This window comes from Orcinus orca, chromosome 10, assembly GCF_937001465.1.
Source record: "Orcinus orca chromosome 10, mOrcOrc1.1, whole genome shotgun sequence".
NCBI classification, from domain to species: domain Eukaryota; kingdom Metazoa; phylum Chordata; class Mammalia; order Artiodactyla; family Delphinidae; genus Orcinus; species Orcinus orca.
This window is the reverse complement of record NC_064568.1, coordinates 94,341,911-94,368,511: the sequence shown is the minus strand read 5'-3', so window position 1 is coordinate 94,368,511 and position 26,601 is coordinate 94,341,911. Positions and strand designations below refer to the sequence as shown.

General features: G+C 47.3%; 1 protein-coding gene across 10 annotated transcripts in view; it reads left to right on the top strand.

Annotated features, from left to right (window-relative positions):
* Positions 1 to 2,605: 2,605 nt before the first annotated feature.
* JARID2 (jumonji and AT-rich interaction domain containing 2) overlaps positions 2,606 to 26,601 on the top strand; it is a 242,564-nt gene continuing 218,568 nt past the window's right edge. For 2 of the 10 annotated variants that reach the window (XM_033434858.2, XM_033434863.2), the window contains exon 1: positions 2,607 to 3,502. Coding sequence is in view for 2 of the 10 variants with exons in the window: in XM_012534374.3 (XP_012389828.3) it covers positions 3,458 to 3,502 (45 nt within the window). In the remaining 8 variants the exon portion in view is untranslated. Of the gene's footprint in view, positions 3,503 to 5,628; positions 5,860 to 22,455; positions 22,539 to 22,667; positions 22,731 to 26,601 lie in introns of those variants that run through there. The other 8 variants (XR_007479888.1, XM_049716355.1, XM_033434862.2 and 5 more) reach the window with 7 other exon arrangements.

The window sequence follows — 26,601 nt, the reverse complement described above, 5'->3', positions numbered from 1 at the left end:
GAGTCTGCCTTTTCTACTGAGCTGTGTGTTTCTTGACAAAGAACTTTCGGTCTCTCTCTCTGTGTCTTCAGGAACGAGACCAGTGCTGGCACACAGGTCCTGTAGGAGCACTGTACCTAGTGAGGTCTTCCCCCACCCTCTCATCCCCTACTTCACGACTTGGAAGAGGTCAAGAGACCTGCTGTGAGAGGTAAAAATCGTCAGGAGAGTGATAATTCACTTACAGAAAATGAAAAAGAGGAGGAAAAGGTAATCTATGGCTTTGCCAAGATGGCAGCGAAAGGAAGCTCATCTGGAGACAGTGACTTCCACAACAGGAAAGCCTTCCAAGGGCTAAAAAGGCCGACCTATTTTCCTTTTCAGGGAAAGCGACAGCTAATGTTATACACATCTTTTGGAAACGAGCAAACAGCCCTCAAGCCTCAATGAGAATGGTTTTTCAAATGTGGTGACCTGGAGACGGTAGCAGGTAGCCCGCAGCGGAGTTCTCTCGGCCTGGGGACAGAGACGCCCAGCCTCAGGGGCTAGCTGAGGGAACCGAGAAGAAACCCAGCTCTGTTTAGTATTTTGCCTGGGGATGGGCAGATCTGACATTAAACTTCCTGAAAGCTGGTGAAAACCCTAAGAGTGTGGAGACCTGGAGACCACCAGAACACAGGTCATAATGATCAGAAAGTCTTCTGAAACCACCTCGTTGTAACCTAACCATCAAGTCACATGGGTGGCCAATATGGAAACGTGGAGTCTGTTCTATGGGGTCCTTCAGCATAGGCGCCATGTGAAGGCTCAGCGGGTCGTTTATTTTTCTGATTGTGAAAGGGACATAGGACGCGTTATTTCAGTTTAGAAGGCAGATTTTCTTTTTCTAAAAAAGGAAAAGTAATACTTAAAAAGCATTTTAAAGCAGCACTTTATTTCATTTATCGAAAGCTTCTAATAACGTGCCTGGTTCTCGGCTGGGTTCACATTATTATATAATCCACCCCACAAGGTTTGATGGTCACTAATTTGCTGATGAGGAAGCTGACCAGCTCAGAGAGGCCGTCGGGTACCTTTTAGGAAGGGGCCCAGGGGTGGTTTGAATCCAGGTCTCTTACCTCGTGCCTGAGACCTTTCTAGACACCAGGTTCTCTCTTCAAAGACTGCTGCAGGTAAAACCTAACAACTGTGATACTTTCGAGGTAAGGAGAATCTGAGGAACGGGAAGGAGAATGAAGGTATGGGAATGAGTACGAGGGGGTATTTATTCCACTTTTTCATTTCTTGAAAGGGTTGCCCGAGAGGAGATGCTTTAGAACATCACTTCTGTAAAACCACGGTGAAAACGAGGAAATTAACAATGCAGAAAGGCTACGAGAGACTTGACAAAGTTGTTAATAACGCGAAGGCCGGAGATACACCAGGCCCTCCCTACTTCATTTATACTGACGATTAAATAAGCACAACAGGGGGCAGACGCAGGTAGAAAGCAGGCTCTCGCGTGGCTACCGCCGTTGACATTCCTGGCACTCGGCGTTCCAGATGCTTCCTTACGGTGTGCGTGTCTGTGTGGCTCGGGCTCCATATTCCACTCATTTCCCCCTCAACGTTTTAGTCTCGCTCACAGGCGCCCCAGACGCAAAAGACGCCGGGAGCAGCCAAGATCGAGCGTGATCTCCTTAAAGACGGTGATCTTTTGTAGGAGGCGGCGGCCGGGGCTTCCCTTTTGGGGTCCCCCTACCCCGGACGCCGTCCTCGCTCGCCGGGCCGCGTGCCGCGCCGGGAGGTGGCATTTCCGCGCGGGAGGCGCGTGCGGCCGCGGGCAGAGGTGACCTCGGGCTCCCCCGAGTCCGACCGCGGCACGCTTCGTGCGGCGACGCGAGGCGGTGTCCTGAGGTGACACCGGCTGCGCCGCCGAAGCAGCAGGCGCCGCCGATCAACTAGTTCGCACCGAGGATTCCTCTTGGTGCGTGGCCCAGTTTTCCTTAGGACTGGCTCCAACCCCTCGCCGACACCGCCCCCCGCGCCGCCACGCTCCGAGGCCTTCCCCTGGGACGCCGGGCGTCCCCCCCACGGCCGCTCGGCGCGGGCCGGCGCGCGCGCGATTCCTCGATTCCACAGGCGGTTTGCGCCGCGGGTGGGGGCGGGGCGCGCGGGGAGGGGGCCGGCCGCCGCGGGGGGGGGGAGGGGGGCCGCGGCCGGGGGCCAGGGGGCGGGCCGGCGTGGGGAGTTCCTTGCTCGCGGACCACACGCTCTGCGGGCCAATCCCGAGCCAGCCTCTCTCAGTGTCACACGCGGGACACGTCCAGGCGTTTGTTGGCAGGGCCGGCGAGGGGGAGGGGGCGGGGAGGAGGGAGGGGAGTTGAGTGACAGGCTTGCGGGGCAGGCTGGGAATTGTAGTTCCCAGCTCCCGTGGCCATAGCCATTTTGTAGTCGGGGGACTACAACTTCCAGAAGATCAAGGGGACCATTCTAAGGTGCCCCGGGAATAGGCGGCTCTCCCCGGGGCCGGCCGTCCTGGGGCACTGGCACCCAGCAGCCCGGCTGCAGGTAGACACGAGGCGTGGCGGGGGCTAGCGTGTGGCGGTTGTGGGGTGAGCGGCAAGCTGGGGAAAGGGGGTGAGGTGGAGCGACCGAGCGTGCCATGCATTGAGCTAGGGAGTCTCTCTCAATTCCACTCTTAGGCTCGGCGTGGGAGCGATGTCTGAGGGGTAGCCCGGGAAGGGTTCGTCGAGGCCTCTCGGGTGTCTCGTCGACGGGGCTGCGGGGGTCCTCTGGGCTCGGCCAGGGGCGGTCGGCACCGGAGGAGGCGGGCGCTTGGTGGCCCAGCTGTGGGAGTTTTCGGCTAGCGTCCGGCGGGGAATTATCCGAGGAGCCCTAACTTGTATAAAAGCAGAGTCCATTTAAAGTTGGGCTGGATAGCCTCTCTCTCATTGGTTAGGGGGCTTGGAAAAAAGAGACTCGGCGAGCCCTCGCTGTGGTGCTGCCGCCGCCGCCGCCGCCGCCGCTGGAGTTGACTCTTCTGCTCGCACTGCTGCTGCAGCACAAACGTGACTTCCAACATTTTTTATTTATCTTTCCTTTTTCTTTTCCAAGATGTAACTACGGATCAGACACTAAGGACCTTCACGTTTCGCTGATGTAGTTTTTGGAGGAAAAAGGGGGGGGAGTGAAGGGCGTCGGTTTTTTTTTGTGTGTGTGTGTGTTTCGGGGGAAATTTTCCATTATGAGTGTTTTACTAAAGTGAAATTTTTTTTTTGTTTGCTTCGTCTTTGGCTTTTTTTTTTTTCCTTCCCAATTTCGGATTTATTTCAAGGCGAATCGGGCTTTGGGGGAAGAGGAAGAAAAGTCGGATTCCAAGATCAACCACCACCACCAACAACAATAAAAACCACCAGGATATTTTATTGCAAATTTCTGACGGCTTTAAATTCATGAAGCAATTGTCCCCTTTTGCAATCAGCATTTGGATCTCAGAATGAGCAAGGAAAGACCCAAGAGGAATATCATTCAGAAGAAATACGTAAGTGCTCCTAACAACACATCCTTTGACTTGTAGTTTTAAGCAATGGCTGTGAATGTCAAGTTTATAGATAATTCTGCAGCTGAAGGGTTTTAAACACAGCGTCCGATAAGGCTGTTTCTTTCTTTTCTGAAAGAAGGCTTTTTCAGGCAAAGTCGTGTCTGCCTAGTTTGGACGAAAAAACAGATTGGTGTAGCGATACCTCCAGTGAATAAATTGACCTCGAATGACACAACCATAATCTAGTTTTAGATGAAAGGCAGGGGATTTTGGTGGAGCCTGGGTGGGGGTGTAGGGGCTGCGGTAATGTGACTAAACTGCATTCTCGGGCGGATTTGGCCCCTATTGCACTTTGCATGCAAATGAGCCTGTGTTATTATTATTAATGTTATTTGGGAAATCGTGTAACGCATGTGTGTTGGAAGCCCTTTAAGTTGCAATCGAGGGTCCGATTATGGCGATCTTGTTCCTTGCACTGGCACATCAAATTTAATGTATGTGGTCGTTTTGGATTATTTGGTTCGCAACATAAACCAATTGGGAATCGCGTTACAGCGAATGCATTTGTTGGGATTGACTTTAATAATGGGACTGGTTTTGTTTAAAAATTCATGGTTTCCAGTTTTAGGGGGAAAAAGACATACAATATAGCTAATGTTTTTAAGAAGGCATGTGAATGCATATGTAAGTGACTACAAATAATTACTCCCAGTTAACTGGCCTTCTGAAATTGGGTGATTATTCAGAGATTTAACTGGTGTGGAATAGTTAAATTTGTTTTGTGCATAGTACAGCTACGTTTTGATTGGCATGGGGAGTGTTTTTGTTTTGTGTGTGGTGGCTTTTTTTTTTTTTAAGTTTGGGGGGAGGGAGGGGAGAGGGGTCCGAGGATTAACCAAATATGCACTCGAGTGATCGGTGATTAGCTGCATGCTTTAAATCAAAGAACCCATTAAAAAAAAAAAAGGCCAAATGAACACACATTAGGAATAATGCAATGTTATAAGAAAGTTTTATTTAACTCGGGTCGACAAATTGGTCTTAATATTTTCCCTTTTTGAGCAGTGTGATGTGTGTAATGGGAGATGACCTTCGGGGCACTGGTTTTGTAAAAAATAGATTTAATGGAAAAGCTGAATATCTCTTCTTGAGGGCTGATCCTAATCTAGACACGTAAACTTCAACTATGAAAGAAATACAAGGTTAAATAATTAAGCCTTACTTAAAAAGCTGTTCCCTAAAGAATTTAAGAATTAAAATACATCCGCATTGCAGAGGGCTGGGGAGAATGCAAAGGACTAGTTTAAACTCGGGCAGTAGAAACTGCAGGGAGACAATCTTGTCTGCGAGCGTGGACGCCTTCCCGGGGCACATCCGATCCGGGTGCAGCCACAAAGCAAAAGGGGTAGAACTTGGACCAGAGCCACCCCCACCCCCGCCCCAGTCATCGCGAAGTTGGGGAGCGGCGTGGGGTGGGATGTTGTGTTGCCGGTGGTCAGCGGATTGTGTCGAGTCCTGGCGTCCGGCCGCCTGCCCGTGGCTGGCGGCGGCCGCGGGAGGCAGAGCACGAGTTAACGCTCGGGGAGCGGAGCCCGTGTTCCCGATGTGCTCTAGCCGGCTGCGAAAGGGAGGGCGCTCGGGGGTCGCGGCGGGCTGGGCCGGGGCCCGGAATACGCGCGCGGCCTGTAGGGGGCGGGCTGCAGGCTCCGGACTCCGGACTCCGGACTCCGGGCTCCGGGCTCCGGGCTCCGGGCTGCGGGCTGCGGGCTCCGGGCGGGCGGCGCTGGCCGGCGGGCTGGCGGATGGGTGGGTGGGGCGCGGGGGAGGTGCGGCCGGTCGGCCTGGGGAGGGGGCGGTGCGGCGCGCGGGGCGGGGGCGTGGCGGGGAGGGGGCGGGCGGCGCGCGGCTGCGGCGGGCGCCCCCCAGCGCGCGCACGGCGGAGCATGGCGGCGGCGGCGCGGCCGGCTCCCCGCGGCCCTGCCCGCTGGCTCCAGTGCGGGCCCGAGAGCAACAGGTTAAGCCGGCGAGACGTCAGCGCGCCCCCTTCCCGCCCCCTGATTCCTCCCCCGCCTCGCGCTGGCCTCCCCTCCCTCCCTCCGCCCCCCGCGGCTCCGGGTTCCGGGACGCTCAGGCCGCGTTCTTTTGTCATTGTGACGTCACAAAGGGACGGGCCCGGGTGGAACCTTCTCCTCCTCCGTGACGTCAAAAGTCGGGCGGGAGGTTCCAGTGCGGCGGGGCTGCGGGGGAGGAGGGAGCGGCGCGGAGGCGGGGGCTGCCGCGTGGGAGGAGGAAGTGGAGGAGGAGGAGGATGCGACCGGCCTCGGCCTTCCGCAGCGAAACGCCGCGCTTCCCTCCAGGTGAGCGCGGAGAGCCTGTGGGCCCCCTGCGAGCGACCCCGACCCAGCTGATTCCACTTAGGGGGTGGGGAGCAGGGCGGAGACGTTTTCTGTCTGCAGAAACGTTTTCGTTTCCTCTGTTTCCAGGTCTGCTGATGCCGTGGCATTACTGTGGTGGTGGTCGTGTTCTCTCGTCAACGCTTTTGAAAAGCAGGGAAACTTCATGAAGGGAAGCTTGGCTTTGTAGGAGAACCATGTTGTGGATTTGGCCACCTTGTCACTTTTAAGTCGTGTTGGGGGTGTCTCGGCAGGATGTGGCGGGATGCCTTTCTGGGTGATGTTGCACAGCATCAACTGTTGCTCTTTATGGATGCCTTGAAACACCAGAGTGGCACTTCTTCGCTGTGCCAGCTCTAGGCCTATTGAGTATTTTAGGGGGTGGGGCAGACGGGGGAAGACTGTCATTGATGCTTGAAAGAGCACTGGATTGCGAGTCTAAGGTGTTCTGGGTTTAGTTCTTGAGAACCGGAGAACAAGAGGCTGGAAATCTGGGTCTGTTTACTCTTCTGTAAAATGGAAAAAGTAATACGTGCCTTTGCCACTTCACTTTATCTGAGGTCACGTGCGTGAGATAATGTCCGTGGAAGATGTAAAACAGTATGTATGTTCTTTCATTGTAAGGTGGAATTATTACTTGAGCTCGTGGAAGGCAGCACATTTCCTGCAAGTAGTCTCAAAAGCCTTAGATGCCTGCCGCGTTCCCGTTTAGTTTATTGCTTTAGCAAAGCAGAGTTTGGGGGTGGGATTGTAGATGGCAGGCTTTGGGAGAAATGATTGTTATATTTCATATTAAATGACGTCCTTGAGAAACTCATAAATTGCACTGTAATCCTGTCTTAATTGCTGGGTACGATTCCCGCTACAATACCTTAAATAACTGAAAACATTTGCCTTTCAAAGCCCTAATTCACTTGGACAATAAAAACAGTTGCATGTTTTGCTCTATGGGTATTTTATGCCATTTCCATCACTCCACTGGTTGGTTATTCCTAGGCAGAATAACAGATGATACCCAGGTTGCGAAAGCATTTGATCTTTGATGCTTTATAGCAGGTATGAGTTTGAAATAAAAATCTCTGCCACATGAAGATATGATTCATACAGTTAGCGTGAAAACAGATTACCAGTTTGATTCCTAGGACAGCTCAAGCAGAATTTGTAACACTAGGCTGTAAATTTTAAGTACCTAATTTTCTGAGTTAAAGGTGCAGTATGATTGAAAAAACTGGGAAAAGTTTGTGTTACCAGATTCAAAAGTGGGATTTACTATAATTACATAAAATTGTAAAGAAAAAAATAGAACGACACCAAAATGTAGTGGTAGGATTTATGAGCTTCTGTCCCCCGCAGTGCCCCCCTTCCCCCCCATTTTACACCCAATTGAATTATTTTACAGTTCTGGGGGAAAAAAATGTGTACACATTATTTAATTGCTACACTTTTCCTTTTTAAAAAAATATTTATCGATTAACAAATATTTACCGAGTATATGTGGTGTACTGCTATAAAGTGAATGGTGGTTTTTTAAAAAAATATTTTATTTTGGTTTTGGCTGCATTGGGTCTTTGTTGCTGTGAGCGGGCTTTTCTCTTGTTGCAGTGAGCCGAGGCTACTCTTCCGTTGCGGTGCGCGGGCTTCTCGTTGCAGTGGCTTCTCTTGTTGTGGAGCACGGGCTCTAGGCACACAGGCTCAGTAGTTGTGGCGTATGGGCTTAAGTTGCTCCGTGGCATGTGGCATTTACCCGGACCAGGGCTCGAACCCGTGTCCCCTGCATTGGCAGGCCGACTCCTAACCACTGCGCCGCCAGAGAAGCCCAGCTTTTCCTTTTTTGAGCTGTTCATGTGGCTTGCTTTCTGTCTGTCTCTAGTAGTGGAGAAAACTTTTCTCTTTGTTACATAGTCTCGGGCAGAGACAATTTAGCAACTGTCACTGTCTGGAGAGATTATAGAAGGAATATTGTCAACTTAAGAATCCAAAGTGTGTCACTGAAATTAAAAAAAAATTATGTTTAAAAATAATCCAATTTGAGTTATTATTACTTCGGTTATTATTACTTTACTGTAGACCTGACTTGTGTGTCACCCATAGCCATTGGCCCAAATAGCCAGTTAGAATTATTTGGTACTTAGATGGTTTAATGGCTGTTTCCTCTGTCATAGGAGGTTAGACCAGTTCCTGTTGCTGGGCTGAGGGCTATTGACTTACAGACGTCTTGGAAATAACTCCAGTGCTAATACATATCCTGTTCCAAAGGTTATTTAAACTTTCCTCCTTCAGAAAGAGAAAATCTTGTGCAGTATGTAACCAATGTTTCTTAGATTCAAAATAGAACCCTTTTCTTCCTTTCAAAGACGACATGGGAAAGTCATATTAAGCCCAGTACATTAAAACACCCGGTAAAGGCTAAGCTGGACTTTTTTTTTTTAATTTAATGATAGTTTTATTTAACCTTAGTATAATAAAAATATTATCTTAACATGTAATCAGTACAAAAGTTGCTAAGATCTTTTGCCTTCTGTTTTTATCTTGTGTCTTTGAAATCTGGTGTATTTTTTTAACCCTTACAGGGCAACTCAGTTTGGACTAGTCATTTCAAAAGTTTAAGAGCTACGTATGACTGGTAGCTATCCTACTGAACAGTGCAGATCTATGTAACCAGAGGTGTATGTAATGTAGCACGGTGTCTGCATTGGTGAAAAACCTCCAGTTCTACAAAATCGCACACTAAAAATTACAGGGCTAGTGGAAAAATAAGGATGAAACATGTCACTCAAAACATATAACTTCGGTGAAGTGAACGGTAATGAGTCAGTAATGTGGATCTGGAAAAATGACATGAAATGATCAGGCAGGCAGCTCAGACTCGAGTGAAGAGTGGTTATACTCACAGTCTTTTATATAGAGTAGAGCTGGTATTGCCAGGGTAGTATGGATGGAAGTAAGCTGTTAGCCATAGGCATTGTTTTCTTTCTTTGTTTTATGGGGTTTTTTTGGGTAGATGCACACTTTTGTAGTTTGTTCTGAGTTTTTTTAAAAATCGTGACTGGATGCCGAAAAGCTGGTCTATTTTTAAGGTTTGCCCTTGATCATGATGGTCTGAGGACCTGACTCCTGACATTTTCATCCAGATGGTTAAAAGTTTTGCAGCCTAAGAAGTTTAGTTATTGGAATTCTGCTTGCGTTGTTTTGGTGCTCCCGTTACTGGTCCAGGTCTCAGTCTCCCCTAGGATTATAGTAACAGCACTCCTATTAATCGCCTTCCACCTACCCAGCCTCCCTGGTGCTCCTGGCTGCAGAACATCCTGGCTGTGATATCTCAGCACGAAGCTCCTGGCCAGTGGGCAGGCCTGGGAAGTGTGTACTTCTGTCCCCTTTGGCTCCTTCCCATATAGAAGACTTGCCAAGTGTCAGTTGTTTATTCCCAAATCTGGTTATTCCAGTTAGACTTATTATTGCAATTTCGGTTAAATATTATGTAAACCTTTGAATGAATGTGAAAAGAGAGTTGGTTTCTATGAAAGCTTGAAGCTGAATGTTTGAGAACCCTTGATAAAAGTGAAGTACTAAAAAAAAAATGAGACGGTTAAATTAGATGTGGGCCCGCCATTTTCCCCATTTAAAAGGCTTGGGGAAAATCTGTAAGGATTCTGCACACGTTGCTTTACAAGTGGTTCCCTTTTAAGAACCAAGCTTCACTTACGGCCAGACTTCCTTCCCAACAAACAAAAAAGCATAACATGGAGCACCAAGAGGTCTCAAAAACATCTGTAACAGCACATTTATGTGTTCATTACGTTACATGTATGTGCGTATATGTATATAATCTACGTATCTGTATAAGTAGATATATATATATATTTTAAAGATTTCCTGCTTAATAAACTTTATATTAGCTAACCAACTTATGGTCCCTATCAGCTCTGATAAGAGTGCTTCCATTGTGTTTAGCCTTAATCCTCAAATATTAAACTAGACTAGCTTATCTAGTTCATGCCAGGTAGCATAGATAAAATGTGGGTCAGAGTGGCCCTGCTGAGGTAATTTGTATTACTTTTAGAGTTTGTGTCATTCTCAGAATGGCGGAGGCAGAACGATGAGTGATATTACTCCTCATTTATATGGAGTTCAGAAGCTTGTATCTTGTAATCCAGCAACTTTAATTATTTTGTCTTACTTAGGAGATACTGCTAAAGATCTGTTCCATTTCAAATCCTCAAGCCTACCTGTTAATGGAAACAAGACACATTTGAATCAGTTTCTACTTAGTTCTCTTGTTTCTTTCCATCTCCCAAGGTACCTCTTCTCCTCATTTCTCTGACTGCCCTCCCCTCCACAAACCTCGCTTCCTTTTCCCGGCCCCAGACTTCGTGTTTCTGGTCCCTTTTGTCTGTCCATAAAGCCTTTTCTACACTGGCCTCCTCGTCGCAGGCCCCTTTCATTCCAGGAGGTGGGAACTCTGATGACTTTGGTCTACCTTTTTGTAGACAATTTGAGTGAGATTTTCGTTATCCTTTTAGGGTTTAATCTTTCTTGACTTCAGACAACCCTATAGCCTTCTGGCAGCCTCACACTTTTCAGTCAAGGATTTTCATTCATTTCTGACTCAGAATAAAATTGTTAAAAGTAGAGCTGAACCTAGCAGGAAGTGGCAGCACTTGCCGGATATCCTTTTGCTCCTGGTTGAATGATCCTGCCTGCTTCCGGGACTTCCTGTCCTGTCACCTCTTGCAGGTGGCTTTTGTCTCTTTTGTTCTCTTTGTCAGGATGTGCGGGGTGGGAGAGAGCCCACGTTTTGTAGAGGTAGATCCTATCCTGAGGGCCAAGTCTCAGGCACATCTGAGTGGGCAGCTGGACCACAGCCCTGGGCCTTGCATCTCTGTTTGGCTTTCTTTCTACTTCCACCAGTCTGTCTTGCCACAGATTTTACTGCTCTTGTGAGGAGGCCTCCCATGCCTCGTGGGACTTCTCTTTGCCATTTGAAGAAATGTGCCAGAGGAGCTTGGATTGTAGGAAATGCTCTAGCATCATGAGGAGAAGATGTCAGTTCTGAAGTAAGTGCCCACAGTTATTGTTTCCCTAGTGAGTTCACAGGAGACGAAGAGGCTGTTGAGTCCATTTTACAGAACGGAAAACTGAGGCCGGTAGGCCCTTGCCAGACAGTGAAAGGCTGTATCTCCTCCCCACTTTTTAGTCCAGATGAACTTGAGGTAAAAGGAGTGATCGGAGTAGCCCCGAAAAGGGGAAAATGCCATAATGGGGGCTCTTGGCAGCCTTTGGAGAGGTTTTTTGGCTTGAGAAAGTTGGGGGGAAGTTAAGGCAGTTTGTCAGCCTCCAGGAGCAGGAGTGGATCTGTCTCAAGTGCGTGTTTGTTTTTTTAAACACCAGTTGGTGGAGCTACCCCCTTATCCCCCGCTGGCTGTCTCCTTGAGTCCTCAGTGGAGAAAGAGCTGAGATCCCGGTTGTCCTGGGACCCGGCTGGTTTGTGCTCTGTATTTTAAAAGTGCCCCCACCCCACGCTCTTCGGTGTATCTGAGAGCCGGCCTGGGCTGTGTTTGCTCTGCAGGCTTCCGAATTCATTTGATTTCGCAGGGACTGCGACAGATCAGCCTCGATGCTTTTTCGCACCTTTATTGTTGCCCCTGACTTTTGCTGCGTAGGGTACCGTGGGGCGCTGGGGGAAATCATTTGCCCTCCAATCCTCACCAGGGTCTGGGCCGGGCAGTAAACAAAGGCTGCCTAGATATGTTAATGAGGCAGCGTGAGTAATGGGAACATTATACATAATTACTCGCATATTCATAGGGTGTATGAGGGCCTTAGAAAGGGGAACGCTACTGGCACAAGTTCTTGAGAGCTGTTTTGGAGAGCTGGTGTGGCCTAGAAGGCCTAAATTGGATCTTAAGTTCTAATTTTGTTAAGTCTGTCAAGCTCCACCACCCATGAAGAGGAAGGCAGTGAGCATTGAAATACTGGCAGCAGTGTTTAGTTACCTTGAGTCCTAGAAGGTCATAAAATTCATAGCCACAAATTTTGCCCCTCCGTACTCCCAGTACAGCTCTTCTCACGTATTTTCTCCAGTACAACCAGGAGTTCTTTTCCAGTGATAGTTTTGGCTGGGGGTGGGGAGGCATGAGGGGGTGGGTTGTGTGTGTCTTTTCCATCAGGAGACTCTCTGGTTTATGTGACAGCAGCCCAGGTATCTAGTGACTGAATCACCCAGGGGAATGTGGGAGCCATTTGGGCGCCCTGTTTTATTGCTCTCTTTTTAAATCTGGGTGGTTCTTTCTCCATTATTTCCCAGCCACAATTTGGGTTAGAGCTACAATGGTTGTGTGTGTTATCTCTTGGTTCTTATTTCTGCCAGCTGTTAAAAGTGTTTGGTGCCTCTGGGGGCAGAAACAGGTGCCAGGAGGAAATGAGAAGGGATTAGGGCTGAGCATGTGTTTCTTGCATTTATTCCCTCCCTAGGTTTACAGAAGGGGTGCTGCATGAATGCTTATTCTGTTAAGCAGCAGTTGGATGTTGACCTAATCAGGACTTGGAGTGTTTTGTGCTTTGAGTCCATGCCTTATTGCTAGTATGTGGGCTTGGGGAATTTAATGCCTCAGATTGGGACAGGCTTGTTTTGAATATGTAGGGCACCTCTGTGGTTATAGTGGACAAGATTGGGAATATGAGCTGTGTGACCCTGAGCAAGCCACATAACCTCGCTGGGCTGCTTCCTCACCTGGAAAACTTGTTCCATGCACCTCACAGGCTTGTTGGGAGGGTCAGTAAGATTTTTGATGTGAAAGCACTTTGTAAACTGCATACTATGCACAAATGCTCAAGAAGGTATGATTACACAGTTGGAAATCACCAACCTGGAGACATCAGGTCTGTCGGCAGCCTTCCAGGCTGACTCAGGAGTAAATGAATCAGATGAATTCTATACTTTGCCTCTTAATAAGCCAAGTGAATAGCAACAGATATTCTGAAGCCCATTTTGGGATATAGAACAAAGCTTTAAAGATTAGAAGGTGATTATATTCAATATCTCATAATAACCTATAATGAAAAGGAATCTGAATAAAAAATAAAAAATGTATAATTGAATCACTTTGCTGTACACCTGAAATTAACACAATGTTGTAAATCAACTATAATTTAAAAAAAAAAGATTAGAAGGTGATGTAATCTCTTCCCAGCCCCACTCTCTGGTGGTTGAATCTCTTCTCTATTATCCAACACTTGACTTCTGAATATGTCTGGGTGGTGAGTTAGAAAGACTGACAGATTGAGAATTAAGATTAGAGCGGCACTGAATCTTTGCACAGAGACGTTTCACCAAAGATGTTTAACCTGGCTCTCGGAGCAGTAATCCTTGAACTTGAAACTCTGACCATGAACCTTCAGTGGATCCATTCTAAGCTACGTTTGTCTTCAGCACAGCATAAAAAGCCCTTGCTCTACCTTGAGCTTCTGGCCACCCGTTCCACTGCAGCTGAGCCAGCCTCTTGGCCTTTGCACATCTTGGTTGCTCAAGTTGCTCAGGGGACGGATTGCCTGTGGAACCCACCTTGACCACGCTGAGGCCTGACTGGGCAGCCTGCCACCCTCTTCCCCAGTCAGGCAGAGCCACACCCCTTTTCTGTGGGCCCGACTCCTCACACGTACCTCTAGGTGCTGGAATTAGTGTTTACATGTGTCTCACCCTATTAACCCCACACGATTAGAGGCTGAATTTTCTGTCATCACACAGTTTAGGAAATATTTGTCGACTTGAAGTTTTTGGAGTATTTCAAATAATACCCACTAGTGGGAGGGAATTGGTAAGGGTCTAGTGGAAAAAGGTGAGCTTCATTAATCAGAATTTCACAGCTGAGAAAACCTGAGGTGTCTAATAACAAAGGTTGCACGTTTTATCAGTGACAGCCGGGGCATGAAACCCAGCCCCTGATACAGTGGAAGGCCAGCTGGGGTAATGCCTTTGGACCGGCCTTCAGAGATGCTTCCTCCTGCCAGATGGATCCTCAGTTATCCATGGTAACTGCAGTTATTGATTGATTTTCATGGGAAAATAAAATCTACATGTAATCCCCATATCTAATTGGGCCAATAGGGTTTGTCCCCCTTTGAAAACGATTCTTTTTGCCTTATAAGAAATCATTCAACTCCAACAGCAACACAAAGGTAAAGTCCACTGCAGTTACCTACGGGGTGCTCCTGCACTTGTAGATAATGTCGTTTTACCTATGTGGGCTCATACTCCTCTAAGAGATGTTCTATTCCGTGCTCTTTGCATTTATATCTCATTTCAATTATCAAAATATGATTCTGCATCATTATTTTTAATAGCTGCTGGGCACTCGGTCAATCTATACCACAGTTTTCTTGACCCGTCTGTTCTTTTTTTTTAAAAGTTTTTGCGGTACGCGGGCCTCTCACTGCTGTGGCCTCTCCCACTGCGGAGCACAGGCTCCGGACGCGCAGGCTCAGCGGCCATGGCTCACGGGCCCAGCCGCTCCGTGGCATGTGGGATCCTCCCGGACTGGGGCACGAACCCGCGTCCCCTGCATCGGCAGGCGGACTCTCAACCACTGCGCCACCAGGGAAGCCCGACCTGCCTGTTCTTGATGGTCTTTTCACAGTACGGGGGCTGTCGTCCACAGTGGTGTGTGCAGTATGCTTTTCCTGTATCTTTTTGCACTTAATTCCAAACTCCTCAGTGTGGAACTACCACTTAGTGTTACGTGTGTTTACAATTCAGATCCCTTTTACGTTGTTTTCTGGGAGAGAGACTGTACTAATTTACAGTCCCCCAGGTAGTGCCAGCGGGTTTGTCTGTTGGCTTTTAAAAACCAATACAGGCACTTGTAATAAGTAGTAAAGATGTCAGGTGGGTTTTATTTAAGTTTCTATTTTCTTTCCTTGTCCTCTCTCAGGGCATTAGAACTAAATGAGATAAGATACGGGAAAGCACTTTGTAAAACAAAATTGCTCTGAGAACACAATGTGTTATTTAGTCAGGATGACTGTAGCAGTAAAGGAAGAAGCGTCTGTGGAATTGTACAATTACATATTTCATGTTTATGAAATGCTTTTTTTGTGAGGACGTGACGTAACTTTAAAATGACCCCAGAATCCCATTCTTTTCGCAAGTGATTTCAGCCTTGGTTGTGAGGTGGGTGTTGTATGGTGACAAAGGTCCCATTGGGCTCTGGCTTGGAAGACTGTTCAGTCACATACAGCTGACGTATTCTCTGACTCTGTTAGGGGTTAGAAAATATGACATTGTCTTTGTCTTCAGAGAATTTACAGTTCAGTTGACAGCAGAGATGCCAAACCCTGTGGGAAGAGAGCCGGTGACCTTGGGTAAATCACTTCCCCTCAGTCTCAGTTTCTTCATGCATAAAATGGGGAGACTTAGACTTTCATGTATTGGCCCCTGAAGGTCATTTTGGGGGAGGCAGAATCGTACTTTAACATGTGAAGTGCTTTATAAACTGTAACTATCTAGACCAGATTATTCTTATTTTAGGTCCCGCAGGTCTTTGTGGCTGTAATTCTCCAGCCTCAAGGTTGAAGAGGGAACACGATGTTTCTGGGTCATCCTTGCTGATTACAGCCTATCTGGGTTGTCTGAGGAAGAGGATAGAACTGAAAATAATATAGATGCTTTTTCTTCCAAACTTAAGGTGAAATGCAGTGTGATCTTTATATCAGACACACTTTTTGATTGTTCTGATGATGGCTTTTTATCATCCTCCCTCCCCCCATGTGAGAATGAGGTGATATCCCAGAACTGCTAAGAAGCAGCATTACTTTTTGGCATTTAAGAGTACTTTTGGATAAACTTCTTCACCTTCGTTTTCATTCTTCAGTAAAGATGTCTTTATTTTTTTTTTTAATTTTAATTTATTTTTATTTTTGGCTGCATTGGGTCTTCGTTGTGGTGCACGGGCTTCTCATTGCAGTGGCTTCTCGTTGCAGAGTACGGGCTCTAGAGTGCAGACTCAGTAGTTGTGGCACGTGGGGTCAGTAGTTGTGGCTCACCAGCTCTAGAGCGCAGGCTCAGTAGTTGTGGCACACAGACTTAGTTGCTCCGCGGCATGTGGGATCTTCCTGGACCAGGGCTCGAACCCGTGTCCCCTGCATTAGCAGGCGGATTCTTAACCACTGCGCCACCAGGGAAGCCCAAGATGTCCATTTAGAAATGAGGTAGGACTTAAATGTTTATTGGTTTTACCTAAATTGCCCCCTTTTCCATTCTTCTGTTGCCCAGAGCATGAAAACGCTGTGCGTTCCGTTTTCAGCTTGTGATAACGTCTTGATGTTGGGGGATGAAAGAGTCGATGTGATGGCGAGGATCCGTGGGCTGGAGTCCCAGTTAAATTGGTAGCACATGGCTTCCACCTGCAGTAGCTCCCTGCCACCAGGACCGGGTACTTGACACATGCCACGTGACTCCTTTCCAAACTGATGATCCCGAGTGGCCGAGGCTACCACCTTTGATAGGTGCCAAACGGGCAGTCAACCTGGTTTCTTAATCGTTTGAAAATGACAAAAACACTTGGCATTGCTCTGTAAAGAGCTCATTCCCGTGCATTTAGGAGGGTTTAGCAGGGGACGGGGAAACAGTCTCACTAGTAAGCCTGATTCTTGTGGTGTGGTTTTTGTCTGACATTCGATTCCATTCGCTCTGCAGCCTTTTCACTGGGACTTGTAGTTGGTTACAATTTTTTGAGGGGGGTTTATTTGATATATTTACTTATATACATCACACCTTATTCCAAAAAGGATTTAAGGCCATAATGAGCAGTCATCCTGGGAGCAAACAGTTTTTGCTTTGATCTGACTTGAAGTTCACTTTCTAAATCCCCAAAGTGACAACCACATTAAAATACGGGCAGCGAACACTTGTCCTCAACCCACCAGTGTTTGGGCTGAGTAGCCTTTTGTTTTAGCTCTAAAATCTTGACCTAAAACTTTAGTTAAAGGCAAGGTTTGTTAAGTAATATTGGTATTGACACCCTGAGAGAACTTTTAATGTGGAAGAATTCTAAAGATGCATGAAAGTAATCCCCAGTGGTGATCACATCCTTGAATGGCAGAGATCAGATTTCTATTTAAATGCCAATGCAGTTTAATACTACCTTTTTCCACCATGCAGGGGGTCAGGGAGGGTCTGGATTTAATAAATGAACTTCTTTGGGGGAAGCGATTGGTACATGTGACTGCATGGTCCAGCATTCTGTGTTTTTAAAAATGTTTGCAAATACTCATTCTGTACCATAATCCTCAAAACTGCTGTTAGGATTCCAAACCATTGTGGTTTAAACTTTGCTGGAATCTGAAAGGTGGCTGACAGAGTGAAAGGAAATCTCCTTAAGTGAAGAACCCATTTGACTTGCCTGATTGTCCCAGGCTCTGGGCTCTGGGCATATCTGAGCCACAGGCCTAGTCTCCTGGTGGAAAAGGTTGGGGAGTACTGGTTTCTTTCTCCTGGACTGCCCCCCACCCCAGCTCAATATAAACACCATCATTTAGTCCTGCAGAAACTCCTGATACAAATATAGACTTGCAGAGCCCTGAGAAGCACACTCTTTTGTACTCGTGATAAATCAGAACTCTAATGATGCTATAAAAATGGGTTTTCTTCTGGCTCTGGTAAGCTAGGAAGCACTGGGAGGTCAGGAAGATGACGGGTCTGACTTGGAAATATCTGAAGCTGAAAAGTGGCTTTTTTTCTTTTCTTCTAATTCTGCTCCCTGCTCCAATTACATGGAGCTGCTACCCCAATGCTGACACGGCCCCAATGAAACACAGTTTTACTCTGGAACTACTAGCCTTTTTCCTTTGCATCTAACGTGAGACTTGCCGAAGTTGTCATGTTATTTCCTTCCAGAATTTTTTGGAGCAGTAGGCAAAGCCTCTTGGGAATATAAATAATGATGATTATAAAGAACAGTTAGGGGCTTCCCTGGTGGCGCAGTGGTTGAGAGTCCGCCTGCCGATGCAGGGGACACGGGTTCGTGCCCCAGTCCGGGAAGATCCCACATGCCGCGGAGCGGCTGGGCCCGTGAGCCATGGCCGCTGAGCCTGCACGTCCGGAGCCTGTGCTCCGCAGCAGGAGAGGCCACAACAGTGAGAGGCCCGTGTACCGCAAAAAAAAGAACAGTTAGTTTACCAAGGAAGACCATTCATTATCTTTTTCTTTTTAAAAAAATAAATTTATTTATTTATTTATCTTTGGCTGCGTTGCCTCTTCATTGCTGCACGTGTGCTTTCTCTAGTTGCCGTGAGCGGGGGCTACTGTTCGTTGTGGTGTGCCGGCTTCTCACTGTGGTGACTTCTCTTGTTGGGGAGCACGGGCTCTCGAGCGCAGGCTTCAGTAGTTGTAGCGCATCAGCTTAGTTGCTCCGCGGCATGTGGGATCTCCCCGGACCAGGGCTCGAACCCGTGTCCCCTGCATTGGCAGGCGGGTCCTTAACCATTGCGCCACCAGGGAAGTCCCAGGCCATAATCTTTGATTTGCAAAAGCTTTTACAGCTGAACATTGTTTGCTTACAGTTTAATACAAATGAAGACCTTAATGGTACCTATTGTAAGAGGAGTCCTTTTACTCCACTTGTACACGGAGGAGGTCATCTCAATAAAGAACAGAACACATTGCTCAGTTCTAACTGCTCGTTTCTCCGGACAGGCATTACATACGGTCCAGGGAAGACCTGGGGTGGTGCTTCATGGTTGCTTTTTTCCTACCATCAATGGCACAGAACCCTCCCTGATGAGTGTGAAAAGATTTTTAAGGCTGATAAGTGACCGAATGTACTTTTGGAGTCCCTCCTCTGACTGCTTCCTTCCCAATTTACAAATCCAACCAAAGACGGTTTTAAAACGAATTTAAGGGACTTGTCTAAGTAGGCACTGACATTGGATAAATATGGTAGGCTGTCATGCTCTTAATTAAAGCCCACAACATAGCTGCAGGGAAATAGGAAGCCTCCAGTTGCAGTTTTTATTTTTTGGGAGATTATAGTTACCCCTCATCACACTTTTCAGTCTAACTACAGTGTGTGTGTGTATATATATATATTCTTGGCATACATTGCAGTCCTTGGCTGCTGTATCTTTAGCAAAGTGTCAGCCCCTTTTAGCCCTTTCTTTTTTAAAACTCTCATATCCCCAACTTATTCCAGTTCCTTTGGCAGTTCTTCAACTATGTTTCTTTTGGCGTTCTACTGGTGGTTCAAGACAGAAAGGCATCCTAGGCATCTCAGTCTTCCCTGAGTGATCTTGGATGTGAATGTGATTTTTTCTTTTTTTTCTCGCTTAACAGTTCGGTGGTTTTTAGTATATTTGGAGTTGTGCAATAACACCGCGATCAATTTTAGAACCTTTTCGTCACCCCAAAAAGAAACTCTATACCCATTGGCAGTCACTCCACATCTCACCCCAGTTTTTCTAGTCTTTGGCAACCACTAATCTACTTTCTGTCTCTATGAATTTGCCTATTCTGTACATTTGATGTAAATGGAATCATACAATATGTGGCCTTTTGTGACTGGCTTCTTTCACTTGGCATAGTGTTTTGAAGGTTCCTTCATGTTGTAGTGTGTATCAGGACTCGGTTCCTTTTAATGGCTCAATAATACTCGATTGGGTGGGCATACACCACATTTTGCTCATCCATTCATCAGCTGATGGCTATTGGGGTTGTTTCCACCTTTTGGCTCTTGTACATAATGCTTCTGCGAACACTTGTGTGCAAGTTTTTGTGGGGATGCTGCTTGCACTTCTCTTGGAATACCTCAAGCTAGACTGTCTTGCCCATCTAGGTGATTACTACTGATATATTTATTTACTGCTCTTTCACCTGTGAAGCTGTTCCTCTTAGCCTGGGTCCCAGAGCCTCCTGTGTTCTGTGCGGCAGAGGGCTGCATGGGACCCTCTCCTGCGGGGGGCAGCTGCCTTGCCTTGGGGTGGTGGGGTTCTCACTTTCCTCCCTGTCTGGCTGCTACTCTTCACTGTTTGTGGGTGGCCAGCAGTGGTCTTATTTCCCCTCCCCCTTTTCTTTGCAAGCTCTGAACACTTGGTCAGGCGTGAGAAAGTGGTGGGGCTTGGAATTTCATCATGGGATGATTGGCTCTTTGTGGGTGCTCAGGTGTTTTGGGTTGTCGTTCTGGGCCTTCAGGTGCATCTCTGCATAGCATTTACCACGTAGTTTTGGGAGGAGCCAGGGGTTTAAAAACCCTGGCTCCGCTCTGGGTAGCAGAGTAGGACCGAGGGGCTGTTTTCCTGTCTTACCTTTGGTTTTTTGACTTTGTCGTGGTTACCGCTGTTGACGTGCTTTGGCAAAAGACTGTGGGGAAGAGAACCACCGTCTACCTAGAAATTCGCCTGATTTTCTTGCTCCTTCCAAGCCGCCTTTTACCTAAACGAAAAATGCTTAAAAATCAAAACAGGGCCTCATAACAAACTCCTTTAAGAAATGGGAGTTCTTTTAAGGAAGAGGGATGGTGCCATGTTTTCTTTGGATATTTCTGATTTTTTCCCCAGATTTATTTTTCCCAAGTTGGTGTGAGATTGTTGAGATGAGATCAGTCTCCTACTTGAGTAGAGCACTTCTGGCTCATTTTTAAGTGTTCGTAGAAAGTATGAGGCGATAGAAGAGAGTTGGAATGGTGGGGATGGAAAAAAGCCCCATGACCAAGGGTGCTGGAGGCCTTTGGAGACTTGGACATTGTGGGTTCTGGTTCTCTGGGAGTGACGACTTGGTGTGGGTGTCCCTGCCTTTCCTCGAGGTTCCTGGTGATAGGAAGCCAAAGGCTAGTGTGTTAGCGTTTGGGGATCTTATTACCTACTGCTCAAGTTCAGTGTCAAAAAAAATTCATTAATAACGAGATTAATCACGTTTTTCCACCACTCCCCGGTTTTTCTGGTACAGCTCTCCGTTCCAGATTGACTCTTGTGTCACTGGTTTGCCTTACCTAAAGGGCAGATGGATGTATTCACTGTTTTCTCTGTAGTGGCTAACTAACCAAGAATTTGCAAGGTAAGATACCCACCTCAGTTCAGAAGGTGGCAGGTGTGAGTGAGTGAGTGTATATGTGTGTGAATATCTAAGAAGGAGTTGCTATTTTAAACTTTGCATTGTTTAACTGGAAATCTGTGTTCTGTTCTGCCAGGCCGCCTTTGTGTGGTGTTACCTATAACCTACACACATACTTGTGCCATTTCAAAAGCAAATGCCACATCCCTCCTACTAAAATTGCTTATTAGAGCTAATTTTACGAATTGAGTTAGAACTGCCCTATAATGTAATGCAGAATATTTCCCAATAATGCCTAGGTTAACAATGATAGTCTTGCTGTATTGTGCAAAAAAGGCTTCTGTTCAGACCCAGCTGGGTTTCAGGCTTAATTCATTGCTCTATGGTGGGATCACCACAGCTGCTGTGGGGCCTTTACAAATGCAAAAAAGCTGTCAGTGTTTGTTTCATCAGCTGCATAAGTGATGAGGCCAAGTTGAGGAATCCATTCCAGTGCGCAGTGTGCAGGCTGTAGCCATTATTGTTTACAGAATTAGTGTGTTGGAGCTTTAAAATAGTTGGCACATCGACCGCCCTTTAAAAGCACAAGACTAAGGGACAGGACCAGTTGGTTGTACTTGTAATGTTGGCCGGATCCAACCCAGCCCTTGTCTTTGACAGTTGCTTGCCCCCGTCTGTGCTGTGGGACTGACCCTCTCTTGGACAAGGCAGGGGTGCTGAATTCATGTCCCTTTCGTTCTGCATCTCAGACTTAGGTTTGCGGTCTTCTTCTTCTTCTTTTTTTTTTGGTTAGAGTTTTTCTTGTTATTTTAGAGTCCCATAATTGTAATTGAATTTTAAAGCCTTAATAATCCTCCTAGCTCCAAAGAGATATAGGACTGTCAGCTGGGACTTCAGATATCTGTGCAATAATGTTCCAGATCCAGCTCTATGGGGTTTATTTTGTGAAGTGATATCGCTTTGGGAATCGTCCTCAAGTCTCCCTGTGGATACAGAAGTGAAGCCTACTTCTTGGCTACAGAAAGAGACAGTGGACAGGTCACTTTCCAGCCAGTTAGGGGGTATCCCTGCAGGGTTCCTCAGTGGTTGCTGACCCCCTTCCCTAGGGACCTGGTGTAGCCATGGCAGCACGTCTAGTCCCTTGAGGGACCTGCATCCATGGTGTGTCACGGGCTAGTGTAGAATCGTCCCTTTCATTTTAACCTGATTGATTTTCAGTCCCCTTCTCAGCTCAGGGGTCTGTCTGAAAGTCATGCCTCATGGAATCGGAGGGCACTGGTGGTAGCCAGTCTGTACAGGTTTTAAAAGCGGAGCTTGTCAGGTCTCTTAGCCAACGGGGATGAATAACGGTGCTTCCTTCCTCCCAGCTGGAAAGGTCCCAAAGTGTTCTCCCATGTTCATAAAAAAGATGGCACGAGGCTCAGGGTCTCCAAATTAAAGGTCAGTACTGATCATCTTTATCTCAAATAACTGTCACATCTACTCTTCCTAATTCCTTTATGTCTCTACGTTTTACCCTACAGAGTGTCTGGAGCCCAAGAGGACAAATGGGTCCGATGAATCCCATGTGGTATTTGAACTGATTAAGCAGAGTTTGGGGATCTTGGTGTGTCCTCCCTTGAAAAGAGCTCTCTTGAAGGGAGAGGATGGTCTTGGACAAGCATATTTTAACTCTTACAGTGAACTTGCATATAAAGTCAAACATCAGTCTAGATATTTCACTTTCTTCCTGCAGCCCCTCCCAGCAACCGTGACACTCACCCTGGAACAGTAGTAATGAAAAGGAAAATAGCAAACAGTGAGTTCCACATACTCTGCCCCTGGGGGAAAAAACTACCTCTTAGGGCCTCAGAAGGAAACGGCAGTTTCCTGGGCCTCGCTCTCCACCCAGAGTGCTTGGCTGCCCTTCAGGAACCGCATTGCCTCACCTGTTTCTCCTGGCTGCGGTGTGTGTTGTATATTTTGGCTTTAGGAGTCTCTTATCAATGACAAGCTTTTATTGACATCATGAGGCAGAAACGTGTTTTTGTGTTAGCTTATATGGAAGTACTGCATCGTCTGTTTTAAAACAATTTTGTGAGTACATAACCTGATGGAGCGTGTGTGTCTTTGTGAACATCATCTCACCACTCCTGGAGACCTCAGTTGCCTGCCTCCTAGGAAACTGCTCTAAATGCCACCCTGCCATGTACTAGCTGAGTGCCCTGGGAGATCACTGGGCCTCATCTGAGAGCCAGCCTCAGTGTTCTGCACTGTAAAATGGGATGCAGATGCCTCCATGAGGGAGGGCGAGGTGTTCTGTTTGGTGTAACTGTGTTCCCTTATGCTGCACATCAGTGTCGCTCTCTTACAGCCGCTTGGTGGAGGGTTTGGACTAATCCTGACGTATTGCAGCTTGCTGGATGGCAGATGATTAGTTAAATCGTTCTCCTTTGGCTGTGGGGAGAGGTGGTGAGCTCAGCACAGAGCCTGAGCTTCCTGGAGTGTCATTCTCCTGACCTCAACACCCTCCACCCATCCAAAAAAAAATCTTAGGCGAACAGCTCACCAGCATCAGATGTAGCATTTATTGGCTTTGCTTTTCCCGTGTGGAGGTTCAGAGATCTGTTTGAGGGGAAGCAAAAGGCCTGGGGATGCCAGCGACTGGGAAGGGAGCGGCTGAATCCTAACCAGCTGATGTAAATGGCATGTAAATGGCTTCAGGTGCCGAGGAGGGAACGCCTGCTCCCTGGCAGGGCGACAGTGGTGAAACAGTCCAGGTTGAACGTTGTTGTTAGAATCAGGTTTCAAACGATAGTAAAAATGTGGACGGACTCGAATACTCAGAATGGAGTGTGCCGATTCTGGTGAGTTTTCTGGTTGGTTGTTTCAACCCCTGCTGTTGAAAGTCTTTATGGGAGGATATTTCATTGGCTCTCCTGCCTTTAGAAGTCCGCTGTGCTGTAGGAAGGAGATTTCACCTTGGTTTCATTACTGAGGACCTTACGGGGCCTCCTGGCTGTTAGTCTGACAGTTCTTTGTTACCGTACATCCGTCTGGATGGGATCAGAGGTTGCTGGGCTGTGTGCATGCTGATCCCCAGAGGGCTGTGTGTTTTACCTACATTCCGAGGACGTGGCCGTGTTACTTGGGGCCCTGGAAATAAGCTCCATTCACCCGAGGGTTCAGATGAGGAAAGTGGTTCCGTGGAATGCACATTCGCATGGCCCCGCAGAATGCTGCTGGGTCAGAACTCCTGTGTCTTAGCCCCAGAGCGACAGAGGGGGGGTGAGTCATTTATACTCTGGCCACGGTATAAATGGGGGGGACATGGACTCCTCCCCACTCAGAGGGTGGATGGCTGGTGGATGGAAGTGAAAGCTTTGCTTATGAAACTATCTGCTCACTGGACCCTGTGCTGAGGGGCGGTGCCGCCACTCTTTCCCTTCTCTGGACCTACCCCTTGACGCAGAAATTTCAACCGAAACCTCCAGACCCTCTAGGGTGACACATTTGACCAGAATTAGCCTTTTGAAAGGGCACAGCTAGGGTTTCCTACATAAGCGCTTTAGCAGCACAACCAAAAAGCTCGTCAGCTTGGAGCTCTGATTGTTGTTGACGGTGGTTATCTTGCTGCTGCTGATAGAAACGAAAAAAGCTCATTTGCCAGGGGGACTGTCCGTCTCCTTGCCAGGAGTGCAGCTTAACTCTGGGCTTCCTCTGGTCGGAGGAAAATGGTCGCTTCCTCCCTCTTCTCCTTTCCATTTATCCAGTTGTGGCTGGACTGCTGGGGGAGGCCTGGGGAGAAGGGGGTGAAAGAAAGAACAGCTAAAAAGTGGTTGTGCAGAATGTGTCTGGAAAGGCCGGTGGCTTTAGAAAGGGGGTAAAGTGGGAGGGGGTGACAGTCGCTGAAGCATGACAAGCCTTCAGAGGCCCCTGGGACTTAAAAACAAAAAAGGGAGCTTTCTGCAGATCTTTCACACGCACACGTCTTCCTTTCCTCCGTCCATTCCCCCCTGCTGGTTTGTAAATCTCTCAGTTGGACATTTTTAACATGGGAGTGCTTCGTCCTGTGCTTCAGTTGGCAGGATGCTCACATGCAGCTGCAAAGAATTTGCTTCTCCTTTTCACAGCATCTCTCAATGAAAAGCATTAGTGGGGCTACAAAACAAAATAAAAACTTGAGGGGTTTTCAGAAGTGGAAGCCAAGTTTAATTAAAGTCAAGGAAGTTGGGGCTATATAACTCTTTTGTTAAGTCTTTTCAAGTCAGGCGTGTGCCCGTGGCCGGCAAGGTGGAAAGTGCCGGGTGGCTGCCCCCAGTTGGGAAGTTTGAGGCCTCCGTGTCTGGCCTGTGTTTGGAGAACATCCTAGAGTTTATCAGAAGATGTGCTGAGCCGTCACCTCTTGTTGCCCCTTTATTAGGTGCTTGCCTCTTTCTTGTTAGAGGAGGAAAACCCTTAAGTGGCCTCTGTCTCGTCACACCCCTGCTTCCACCCCCAACCCTAGACCAAGCCCCTGGACTGTAAAACTTCTTATAAAAAGTGAAGTTTCTGACTTGATAACTGCCTTCTCACGTTGGCTTTTTAACCTTTTAGTGTACTTTGGAGGTACTCCTGAGCATTTTCTGGGGTGATGGGTCATTTGCTTGGTCTTGGAGATTTTGCACATGTTCACAAACGTGTACATTTGCGAGCGCCTTTGGGAGGAAACCCTCCCTGTTATGCAGGCGGTCTGTATGTGTGTCTGCAGTGCTGACTGCAGGGACCGGAGCCCAGGCAGGGTCCAGAGCCCAGGCAGGGTCCAGTCAGGCCTGGATTGTCAACAGGAAGGAAACTGAGAATTTACCTCACAGGGTGAAGAGAGGTACATTTAATGTTTGGTGACAGGGCCTTAAATTGAGTTTTGCCAGGAGACTGCTTAGCTTGATTCCTGATATTCCTGAGTAGTCACAGAAATTGTGTAATTGTGTGTGTTTTTATAAAAAAAAATTTTTTTTTTTAAAGACACAAGGTATTGGTACACCCAGCGAGCTCAGTCGGTAGAGCATTGAGACGCTTAAAGACAAGGAATTCTGTACAAAAGGAAAACACTGTTTCGTACTTTCGTAGATTCTAGCGCTTCTTTTCTTCTGACTGAGGAAACGATTTACTCAGGATCTTTTTTGGGTGTTTTCGTGTATTTGATCCTAACCATTTATTAGGTAGTCTGACAATCTTCTCTCATTTCATTGGTATAGAATTGGTGCTTTAAGAAGCTTAACGGTTTCAAGTGCTGTCAGGCTGACGTGTCCTGGGGCCTGGAACTTGAAACCGTACTTTTGGACTTGACAGTAAATATGTTGTAGAGGTGCTCAGCTCTGGTTTGGGTTTATGCTCTGACTTGGAAAAGCAGTGGAACGTCGTACAGTTGAGTTTTCCTTAGCTGAGAAGTCGTAATGTATGATGGGAACATTCTGATTTCTGTCTTCCTAGACATTTGTAGCCCGACGTCGCTTTCGCTTTATTCAGCTTTAATTCTACAAGTATTTATTATCTTCTTTGTGTTATTTGTCCAGTTACGTATTTTGTGCTCTCGTGGTGGGGAAGGATGTGGGAAGGAGTCCAGGATTGAGACCAAATGACGTTCCAGGAGGTTTTCGGCCGCTGCACGCTGATCACACAAGGATCTTATTACGAGGGAGCTTCTCGTT